General features: G+C 45.4%; 1 protein-coding gene across 1 annotated transcript; it reads left to right on the forward strand.

Annotated features, from left to right (window-relative positions):
* Positions 1 to 1776: 1776 nt before the first annotated feature.
* On the forward strand, positions 1777 to 10311 carry F7 (coagulation factor VII). The gene is made up of 8 exons (XM_037375795.1): positions 1777 to 1992; positions 4186 to 4346; positions 4850 to 4874; positions 4966 to 5079; positions 5961 to 6101; positions 8565 to 8671; positions 9195 to 9315; positions 9527 to 10311. Exons 1-8 carry the CDS (start codon positions 1923 to 1925, stop codon positions 10063 to 10065), a joined length of 1278 nt encoding a protein of 425 aa, XP_037231692.1. The 5' UTR covers positions 1777 to 1922; the 3' UTR covers positions 10066 to 10311.
* Positions 10312 to 11621: the final 1310 nt, after the last annotated feature.

An 11621-nucleotide genomic window follows, 5' to 3' on the forward strand; every position in this document is an offset into this window, starting at 1 on the left:
CATGAGCAAAGAGCTGCTGAATCCTCAGTGACCCTCCTCATAGGCATGGTCACCCCTGTCATCCCTGATGAAACCTAATCACATAAATTTTTCTTGGAAGAAAGACTGTCCCTGTATGAACTGATTGTTGTCCCCAGCACTTGGGCTTCTCCCAGGGCTCTAAAACTAGTAACTGTTTGGCTGTGTTCCCAAGCAATAAAAGCAAATATTTCATGTTTAAGGGATGCCAACAGAGGAAGGAAGACGGAAGGAAAATACTGCATTAGTCCTGAAGGAGGCACAGGATCTGCACGCTAGGAGGGAAGAAGACAAGAAAGTGATGGGGTGGGTGCCCTGGTGCAGAGCTGCTGTGATGCCACTGTGGGGTGGCAGCCAGCCCACCCTCCCTGGCAGGGAGCTACCCACCCAGCCTGAGGAAATGTGGCCGGGGAGGGTGGGCAATAGGCACAGAGCCAGGCTGGCCTCAGGTGTGGGAGGCACAGCCTCGTGCTCTGATTTGCCTGGCTCGTTTAGCTGGACGGGGCTAGATCTTTCCCCAAGCGGACGAGACAAAGAGCCAACAAGCTTTGGTCTTGCTAAGCTGAACGTGCCCTTGCTATTTTGAACTCGCTGCCATAGGCAAGTGACTAAGCAGGGAGGATCATGTTAGCAGGCTATGAGGTGTGGAGAGGGTTCCCCAAAAGCAGAGATGGGGACAGCATGGGGCTGCTGTAGCTCCTCTTGTATTCCAGTAACTTGCCTCCTTCCTCTGTCCCGGGACAGGACCTGCCACCTTGACCATCCCGGGAACTGGGCTGCTGGGAATTAGCCAGGTTGCGATCCAGGGAAGTGCCCAGATGCTCCCTCTTGGGAAAGCGAGTTCAAAGCAGAACACCCAGCTGTGCACATCGCCACCAAATAGTAGCACCGCATGTGGAGAACAGCTGGGAGCCCGGCTCTCCTAAGCAATCACGACTGCTGCAAGGAGTTACACCAAGTGTTGGCAGCAAAGTAAAAATCCAGCTGTTGCTTTTCTTTGCTGCAGCATTCAGATGCAGAGCTGAGCCTCCTTCCTTTTGACACTGGAAGGGGAAAACAGCCCAGAAATACTCCAGCTCTCAGGCAACGCTTCACTTCTCATAGGCAAACATGCTCTTTACCTCACTGCTATCTTAAGTAAATATTTCCCCAGGAATGTTGTCAATTCTTTAGTCTGATGCCATTAATTGATTTCCATTAAATCAGAGGACTGATTGTGTTCCAGATAAAACATTGCCTGCAGATCAGCCCCTCAAGCCCCTATGTTACTAATGAAATGTAACGTGGGTCAGCTCAGCATCTCTTCAACTGGTGCAACTTGTGCTGGCCACATGGGCCTTGCAGTAAAGATGGAGAGAAACAGTGAAGGGTGTCTCTTGCTGGTTAATTAGTGTCTCCAAGTAAATTCAGCTAGAAGTGCAGTGTTTCAGCTGGTGACAGAGAAATGGGAAAAGACAGATGTCAGTGGTTCGATCATACTCCAAAGCACTGGAAGGCTGTATCTTGACTGCCAATTCAAGATAAATATCACGTCGCTGCTCCCTCCGCACATGGCAATATGGCCAAGTTAGTGCCAGTCATACGGACCCGAGGTCCCAGCACTTAGGTTTCTTATGAAACAGGCACGTTAGATGGAAAATGAAGGCCTGGGGTAGCAGCCTGTGTAATCAGCATAGCCTTTGCACAGGTCAGGAGAGCACGCTTCAAAACCAAGTTCCGCGCTTGTTTGAAAAGGGCACATTGCAGGATTTGCTCAGCTCACTGGGCTGTCATGGATCTTTTTCTGTTTCCATGACTCGCCAGCCCCTCCTCTGGCTCCGATCATTTGAAGCTGAGCTCTTTGGCCAAACAGTACTTGCTGAAATGTCAATACACTACCAGGACGCCAGCTTGCAGGGTTCATCATGGTTTCCAGGCAGTGCATGGCTTTGTTCCTCTGCTTCCTGCTACTGATTCCTCTTTCTCTGGATGCAGGTATGTTGTAGGATATGGCTGTAATCGTGTTTACTGGCAATGGACTTCTCTCCTGTTACTCAGACATAATTTTCACTGCAAGTTTTGAGCACTGTTGCATGTTTGTCCTGCCTCCAGTTGCGCCTGTGAGTTATTCTAAGGTTCTTGTTTGCTTTCAGTGATGGCATCCACACACTTGTTTTGCCAACTAAGGAAAAGCACCTCTAGACTGTTAAATGAATCTGTTATCTCACCGAGCAGACAGCAGGCAAAATATCAGCTGTCTGCCCACTACATGAAAAAAAGGGAACTTGGATTTATTGTTCTTTCATATTGAACTGTGGCATTTTTCAAAGCAAAGAATCAATAGTCAGTCATTCTGCTGTTTCGGTAGCAGTAGAAGGCAGTGAGGTGGTAGCTCTTTCGTGGCTCCAGTACGCGTCTGAAAATCAGCTCCCAGATTAACAAAGCAGACCCAGTGCTTTCAGATTCCCAGCTAGCCATTGGCTGGGTCTCCTGCACTGCAGTGAACAAAGCTGGAAAAATATGTAGCAAAGTCAAAAGCATTCCAATGTAAATAAGTGGAGAACGCCAAAATGAAAGCGGGAGGATGTCCCCAGCCACACGCCCAGGCATGCTCTCTGCCAGACTCTGTGCCTGTGCACTGATACTGTCATGTAACTGCAGTGTAAGGTTAATTAAAAGCCTTTAAAGAAAGCCATATTAATGCATACAGCCCGACTTTAAAATCATGGCGGAAAGACCCAGCTGCCATTCCTACACTGAGTAAATGTTTATGAAGCACCCTGGGAAAAATTCAATGCATGCTGCACGGTATTTTATTCCTTCAAGTAACTTTGAAATATAGAGACAGTTACCACTATATTGCATGTAAATGATCAAATGTTCTGATTAGACACAACTGTTTGGAGACACCTCACCAGACTGGAATAAACCTTCCCAGTATTTATGTTTGTGTGTACGTCAGTGAGGACACACGTGTCTTGTTCCTCAGCAAATATCTCAGGGCCCTTCCAGCAGGTAGGAGGCAACTCCTGCTCTCTCGGGGGTCATTTAGTGGAGAATGTCCCAGGGGAAAGGCAGGTGATATGCATCAGCCTCAGTCCCCAAATCTACCCATAATCCCAGGTGAAATAGTTAAAAGAACCGAAATGTAAGTTGCTGTCATGAAGCTCCAGAATCTCCTACTGACACGGAGGAAGAGGAAAAAAAAAACCAAAACGTAAAAAAACCTCACAAATTAATTATTTCAAGACTTGTTCTGTGTAGTACACGGATCAAAAGTACATCACAGTACTGGGACTTCTTGTTCCTTATCCTGAATTACACTGGGAGGGCACAGCTGCGTGATGTGCTTGTATCCTGAAGCTGAGGAGCAGGTCAGCATGGTGGCAATGGTATCAGCTCTTTCGGTGCCCATTTCTGTCAGCTGCAAGTTGACGTAGCTCTCGGAAGCGAGCTCTGCTGATATCTGCTATCAGACCTGTGCACCCAGTGACCTTCGAAAGCATGGTGGAGACACACGGGGAGAAGGCCCCTGCGAATGTGGTCTATGGTGCTGGCAGCAGCTAGGAGCCATCCACAGGCTTCACCGGGAAACGCGAACACCATTGTCCAGTCTTCCTATGTACCTTAACGTAGCCTTTTTTACAGAATAAAACTAAAGATACATTAAAGCAGTGGGTTTTAGATTGTGGTCTACAAATAGTGCGGTAAATCCCTTCTACAGGTCCAAAGAGTGCAGGTGTGTGAGATGACATGTGACTGGGTGAAGGGATGACTGTGGTCCACCTGCCACAAAGTGACTTGCTGTAGCAAGTACAGAAAAATCAGGTGTTGCCACGTACGTCCGTGCTACATAAAGCGACACAGGCTTTTCAAGAAGAAACCGTGCTGTGCATGTTGAGACTGACTATACGACATACAGCGGTACCTTGAGAGTTGCTCACATACACCACCAGTGCAACATGCCATCTTCTCTCAAGTTCTGGGCTCTGTAAAATTCATGTGCTGCCACTTTACCTGACAGGCAGGCCAGAGAAAGGAGGCTCTTTCACATTTGCCCATTTCTGTTCTAAAGTGTCTCAGAAAAACCTTGGGATGCAGAAAAGCTTTCAGGGGAATTGGTCCCCCCATCCTCTCTGTCTGGAGAGCACAGCTGTGTAACAAACAGAGTATGCCGCTGTTTTTCAGTCTTTCTAAAGCAGGAAGAGGCAAGCAGCATTTTGCAAAGGCAAAGACGAGCCAACAGCATCTTCGAAGAGCTAAAACTGGGGTCACTAGAGAGAGAATGCATGGAAGAGAAGTGCTCGTTTGAGGAAGCAAGAGAGATTTACCGTGATGAAGAAAGGACAGTAAGTAACACGGGGCTGGGTGAGTGCTCACTGTCAGGTGGACTCCCCCTACGCAAGGTTGTGCTTTCAGACTTTAAACCATGAGAGTAAAAAAAGTGCAGTGTGTCCTGCTGTTTGCATCTTTCTCTTGCGTTTACAGGGGGACACGCAGCAGTAGTGATGCTCTCGAAGTTGTCTCTCCAACCCCCCAGTAATTCCTGACCTGACAATACCTTAAATTATTGTATTGTGCAATTTCTGTTTCAGTCAATCCCACCTCAACTATACCGGAGGTTATTGATTAATAACCTATTTGTGTGTGTTACACAGTGCCCTTCTCTATTGGTACATGAAAATCATGTAGAAAATAATGTAGAATATTTTATGGATATCAACTTTCATAAATTATAAAGGCAAAAAGGGCATCACTGTGGCCATCTGTAACTCTTCCTGTGCTACACAGGCTGTAGGGCTTAACCTGAGTTAATTTTTCTTTAATTAAATCTCACATCTTTTTCTTCCAGAAAGAGTTCTGGCACATCTATTATGGTACGATCATTTGGGATGTTCTAACAGCTGTGAAAACACTCCTGCTGCTGCAGCTCTACATGAACCAGACTGACACTGAATGTTTTTACAGACCCTAACCAGTGTGACTCCAACCCCTGTCAGAACGGCGGGAGTTGTGATGACCAGTTTCAGGATTTTGTTTGCCGCTGTCCCATCGAATATGAGGGCAAAAGCTGTGAAAAAGGTCAGCTCTGGCATCGATAACAAAATAAAAGTGTCTTTATTAATTCAAATGCAAGGCATTGAGATAAGCAGTAGCAACCATTAACATTCTGCATCATTCTAGCTTTGACAGCTACTGTTCACACTGCCTGTGGTGCGTGATGGACCTAACCAGCTGGCAGTCAGGCACTGCAAGGCAGCAAGATAATTATTACTCTATGATGATAACTTCATTAAAAAAAGAAAATTGCCTTTTGTCCACTGTCTGAGAGAAAGGAGGATTTTTTTTTGCCCTACTCAAATGCTGAAGTTACTTTAACTTAGAAGCTTGGTACAGTAGGTGAATGAGAACTACACTGCATACGGGTTGTACAGAGCCAGGGTGACGGATCCAGCAGTTAAGGAAGTCAGTATATGTCTTCCCATCGATTTCAGTGGGCACCCCACACTGAGCGTTACACTTACACCATCAGAACGTGCTGAGCCCAAACAAGGACTAGGCACTTGTCAAGTCTAACCAGGCAGTCTCAACAGTCATCCCAGAGCATCCTTCTGCCAGGTGGCAAAATACAAAACAGTTATTTTTCAGACATACGTTACAATGGTTACCACACAATCATAAGACCTCCATCCTTTAAACAGTTCAGCTACTGCATAAATGCAGACTGATTTAATTTTAGGTGTGTGTTTCTTAAGCATAGCCTTTTCTTTCCCAGTGCCTGGAGATCCAGGCCTACCTAAGTTTTGCCAAATAAAAGGCACATTTGATGCAGTTGCTGTACATAAATCACAGAAATCTGCTTTGCTGCCTTGCTTCCCTGTCACCATTTCCAGTTGCAACTGATTCATGATAAGCACCAAAATCCATGCTAGGAAAACTAAATGCTCTTTCTCTGACTTCAGCCGTGGCTGACAAACTGAAGTGCATTTACGACAACGGTGGCTGTGAACAGTACTGTACTGATGCGCAGTCTGAAAAACGAGTGTGCTTCTGTGCGGATGATTACACTTTAGCGAGTGATGGCGTGTCCTGCATTCCCCAAGGTAAGATACTGCTAGCCTGATGCCAAGTCTAAGCCAGCTCTGGAGGAAAAGTTTTCAACACGTACACATCAGGGGGTGCGAGGTATAACCCTTAGCCAGCAGCTCCCCACCTCTTCTTCTGAGGGTAGAGTCCAGAGCAGTAAGTCTGGGCTGCTGGTGGGAGTTAGACACCAGGAAAGCAGCTGGCGAAGTGTGCACACTGAGCAAAGAGCCTTTTGCACCTCCCCCTCCTGGCCCCAGAGGTCCACTCCTCTGGGACGCGGGAAATTCGAGTTTGAACATCCTGCCTACTAGGAGCAAGGAGGGAGCTGAACCCCTGCCTCCTCCTTAGGGAGTGCTTTCACCACTTGTCTAGTAGTGAAGGACTGAGCAGTGGAGACAAGCTCATGGCCAAGGAGCCTAAATACAGCACAGCAGCAGGTAGTCAGGATCTGGGATCAGGCTGAGGGGTTTCTGGTCAGTGGAGGGGCTCTGGGCCTCACAAGTCCTTTTTTGTTTCAGCTTACACCCACACTGGGAAAACATTTTTGGGGCAGCATTGTTTTACTGTTGGATCTCCCATCTGAAATTGTGACTCTGGATTTTATTACCATATTTATTTCAGCACAGGAGTCAAGAGAGGAAGAGGACTGTTAGCACCAAAGAAAACAAGTTTTGTGATTTTTTTCTCTTTTTTTTTTTTTTTTTCTTTCTCCCCCCACCCCCATTTGGCAGGACTAGTACACTTTTGGTATTCTTCTCAGCACTATGGCTAGATATTTCTCTCACTCATCTGACAAGGTGAATTCCAATTGGGACTACAGTACTGCAAGTTCATTATTTTTCCAATATGTAAGCTGGCACCTGACTCTATTGCAGATGCCTACTTGAATTGCTTTATTAGAGGGGAGAGACTCCTAGGGACATGAACATAACGGAAAAAGCGGCAGGGAGCATGCAAAGTAATTCTGAGGGGTAATGCCCCCCCGCTACACACACCTCGATGGAGCACTCATGCAGAGAACTGATAATGACAACCTAGCTCTCAAGAACAGCAATTTCATTAGGAAAAATGTCTATTAATGTGCTTATCCCTTATTAACAGATTCTGCAATATCATGTGATGGGGAAGCTGCTTTTGTTAAAAGCTGAGAACAAAGGATTCAATATTCCCCACAGGCTTTTCAGCACGTCTTCCCCCATGAGGAAGATGTATTTGTGGCTACTTGCTTCTTGGGGACCAAAATAGCCTTAGTGCTGACAGTGTGTTGCAAGGAGACAAAACTGTGTAACTGCCAGTCCCTTCACCATCCTCCTGTCACATCTCACAACAGCCCTTTCGAACGCCTGACCTGACCCTGCGCTGCCCTGCATACAGCGTTACAGGGTATGGGTTTGTGTTACGCCTATTCTGATCTTACACCAGCTGTTACCAAAGAGCTAGCCCTGCTCCTCCATACCTTGCCTGTACCTGTAAAAGCTTGATGCTGTCTTTGTATCAGCTGAAGTAATTACAGATCCATGGAGATGTCAGATTCAGCCCAGCACAGACCAGAGGGCCCTGGCTCCCAAAGCGATGGAAGGCGGGCGCTCCTCACAGCGTTATCACAGAGTGACTGCTGGATGGAAGGTTATCACAGAGTGACTGCTGGATGGAAGGGACGGTGTGTTCACCTACAGCACAGCTACATGGCACACAAATATCCCCAAAGGCAGACCTTCTTCTTGAAAGGAAAACTGTGTTGGGTGAAGGATTTACGAAAACGCCAAGGCTTCCTCTGCACTGCAGGTCAGTCGCAGGTTCAGTTCTCAGGATTTGATCCTCTGCCAGTCTTCACGTGATTGCTCAGGCTAAAAACAGACCTTAGACTGAGATGTGCAGTCCAGAAGAACCAAGGATGCTCTGGACCCAAGCAGACTAATCCCAGTCTGCTGGAAGGTATACCAGAAGACATAGTATCTGCTCCTAGGAGATCTTCAGGTCCACCCACACAAGGGACAGCAAGCTGCATGTCCATCCCATGCTTAAGCCTGTGTCTCACCACGCCACGGATGCTGTGCACTCGGTACAACGGAGTTAAAGTCAGCAGGGTTGCTGAAAAATTTGTACACTACAAAGCTTGACAGAGTCACTTCTGCTCTACAGCCTGCAGCCTACCTCATAGTGCTAACATGTATCTTAAGCAGGTATATTGTTTGCAAACTTCTGTGGTAGGTGAGTGTGTCAATGATAATGTGTGGGCCTGCACTCTATCTGTAAAAGCATTTCTGGCTGTTTCCAAACAAAAAGACTACTTACCTGCTGAGCTGCTCTAAATTACTTCTGAGAACCCATGCTCCCAGACTAGAAACCCAGTTTTTCAGCTAACATAATTTCACTGAAGACCTTACACATTTTGCTGTGACTCCAGCGCAAAAAGATCACACTTGCTGCCTTTTGGTTGGGTTTGGGTTTTTTATTGGTTTGTTTTTTTCTTTTTCTAGTGAAATACCCATGTGGAAAAATACCAGTGCTGGCAAAAACAAATGCAACTGCACGAGGGAGAATAGTAGGTGGTTTAATCTGTCCTCCAGGTGAATGTCCATGGCAAGTGAGTCTTCAGAAATCTTTCACTGCTTTACACACACACACACACACACACCCCTTCTGAAACCACTAACTTAAATTCATTGCTTTAAATGTATTATGTTAAAAATCCATAAAAAGTGCCAGGTCTGGATGCCCAAATTCCCGCTCCATCCATAGCCAGCAGATCTACCTGTTTCAATCATGCACCTTAGCCTTGTTCTGGAGTTCCTGCTTTCATGGGAGTGGAGTGGTAATAGAGCCTCCTCTTACCTCCTGACCCCTTAGTTCTTAATGCCACTGCCAGCAAGAATGTTAGTTGCAGCTTCCAGGGATACGCTCTTGGCCATAATAGGCAAAGTTCATACTACAAAATGGAGAAAATGTCAATGGGAAGACTCCCCATCCTAAATTCTCCATGCAATGAGCACAGTATCCTCAAACACGGTTGCATAAAGAGACAGAAAAAAGTGATATAAACCCCAACTCTACTGAGATTCAGGTCAAGCACATTTGATGCAAGACATAAATTTGCTTTATGTTGGCAGGCCCTTATAATACAGAACCAGGCAGAAAAGTGTGGCGGTACCCTGCTTTCCCCAGAGTGGGTGGTCACTGCAGCTCACTGTTTGGAGCATACTCATCCTGTACAGCTTCGGGTGAGGCTGGGTATGTATCTTCCCCTTCTCATATTATCAAGATGTGGTTGTGGTGACAGCTTCTCATCCTGACAAACCAGAGTAAAAGATAAAATGTGCAGGCTTTGCTAGTATAAGGGAATTGCCCTTAAGAAGTGTCAGACTAGAAACCCCCCTACCTCCTCAAACTTGTGGGGAATCAAGGAGCTGCCTGACATGACCTGCGTTTAACAACTTTTCAGGTGAACACACAATAAATAATGATGAGAAAACCGAACAAGAAAGTGGAGTTGCCAGGATAATTGTTCATGAAAGATACGTGAACGGGCAAGTTGATCATGATATTGCACTCCTGAACCTGGAAACACCCATGAATCTCACCGACTATGTGGTGCCAATATGTTTGCCTGAAAAACGGTTTGCAGTGTATGAACTGTCCTCCATCAAGTTCTCCACAGTGAGTGGATGGGGACGCCTACTAGATGGAGGTGCCACCTCTTCTGTTCTGATGAGAGTCGATTTGCCACGTGTAAAGACACAAGAATGTGAAAAGGAGACTGATTTAAATATTACAGAGAATATGTTCTGTGCAGGAGACCTGACCGGCGTTAAAGACTCCTGCAAGGGAGACAGTGGTGGACCTCATGCTACAAAGTACAAGAACACTTGGTTTCTGACTGGAATTGTTAGCTGGGGAAAGGGCTGTGCTGTTAAAGGCAGCTATGGGGTTTACACAAGGGTATCCAAATACATCGACTGGTTGAAGAAGCACATGGATTAATAATGTTGAACCGGAGCATTTCCAGACGGTTTTACTGGCCCTCAATCCCTCTGCATCATTTTCCTATTGAAGCATTCCTTCATTATCTTAGCTGTGTGATACATGTTGATAGCCACACCACTACTAATGATCTGAAACGGGCCTAATGCTTACTTGAATATATAAAAAACTTCCTTATCGGTGTTGTTTGTAAACTTGCGTGTCTTGTCAAGCAGGCATGGAATGGCAGTAACAAATTGGACTCAGCATCCCTCTCATTCTGTATTCATTTCTGCTAAGGGACAGAGGTAGATGCTGAGAGAAAAGGCTGTCAGCAACATATCAAGTATACCATGATTATTCCTCCAGCTACCCTCTCAGCTTCTGGTAATCAGTGATGTACAGACTTCCTGAACCAGATGTTGCATTAGGTTGAACAGTCATTAATGAACCTGTTGTCCACAAATGTGTGCAATCTCTTGAACACATTTATGCTTCTGGCTTTTGCAACTTCCTATGCCGATGGATCCTGTAATGTAATGTTGCAATAGCAGAAGAAATAGAAAAAAGTGTTTATTTCAATTTGTGTTAAGGTAGCTTTCTCCAACAGCTGCAGTGGCAACAGGCAGATTTGAAGGAAAGGAACTGTAGAGAGCCACCAGGACAAGAAAGCTGAGAAAAGGTTAATTATACATTTAGAGGTCTGCTGGAAAAACTTGATTTTAGTCTTCTTGCACCAGGCATTATTGCAGTATTTTTACTGCACATAACTATTTAGTGTAATATTTAACCCTATATTTATGAGTGGTGAAGAATGCCACAAATTGAATCTTATCTTTGCCTTGTTATTATGTCGATACAGAAGAGGGCAAATGCAAGGGAATGTTTGTTTTATTTGTTGTCCAGTATAATCTAAGTCGTACTCTCTACCCTGAGGTCTAGAGTCAGAATAGGGTATATGCCTGACCACCTGCAAAACACTGGCCAAAGACCATTCTCTAAAGCCTTAACGCATAAATGGTAGAACCTGAAGCACTCTGAAAACACCACCAACTATACCATTAATAAATGTAGCTTCTAATCTAAGCATGAGAACAGTGAAAGGTTGAGGGAGATAAAACCGACCCAGCAATCAGGAAACAGTTTCTTATGCAAAACTTACACTTTGGATTCATTCAAATCATGCTGAATATCAATCACAAAAGCTTTTGGATTCATTCAAATCATGCTGAATATCAATCACAAAAGCTTATCAGCAAGTAGAACACTTAAAATTGACCATACTCTATTATTAGGGGAAAACAGTGACATTAGATGGTACATATACCATGCAATCCTGAACACCCCATACCCTGCTTTACTGACATAAAAGAATGGTTTGCGGTTTAAGTAGTGAACTGCATTGGGAAAAGCAGCAGATTCCAGAGACCTGAGAAACAAAAGGTCTTACCACTATGAAAACATACCCCAGCAGTTCCCGTTACTCCTAAGAGGGAAGCATGTATGCCAGTAGAATACATTCCCAGGGAGGAAGGTGCCTAGGAGCAGCGACCAGCAACTACAGTGACCTCTTTTTC

Source organism: Falco rusticolus, chromosome 2, assembly GCF_015220075.1.
Source record: "Falco rusticolus isolate bFalRus1 chromosome 2, bFalRus1.pri, whole genome shotgun sequence".
NCBI classification, from domain to species: Eukaryota; Metazoa; Chordata; class Aves; order Falconiformes; family Falconidae; genus Falco; species Falco rusticolus.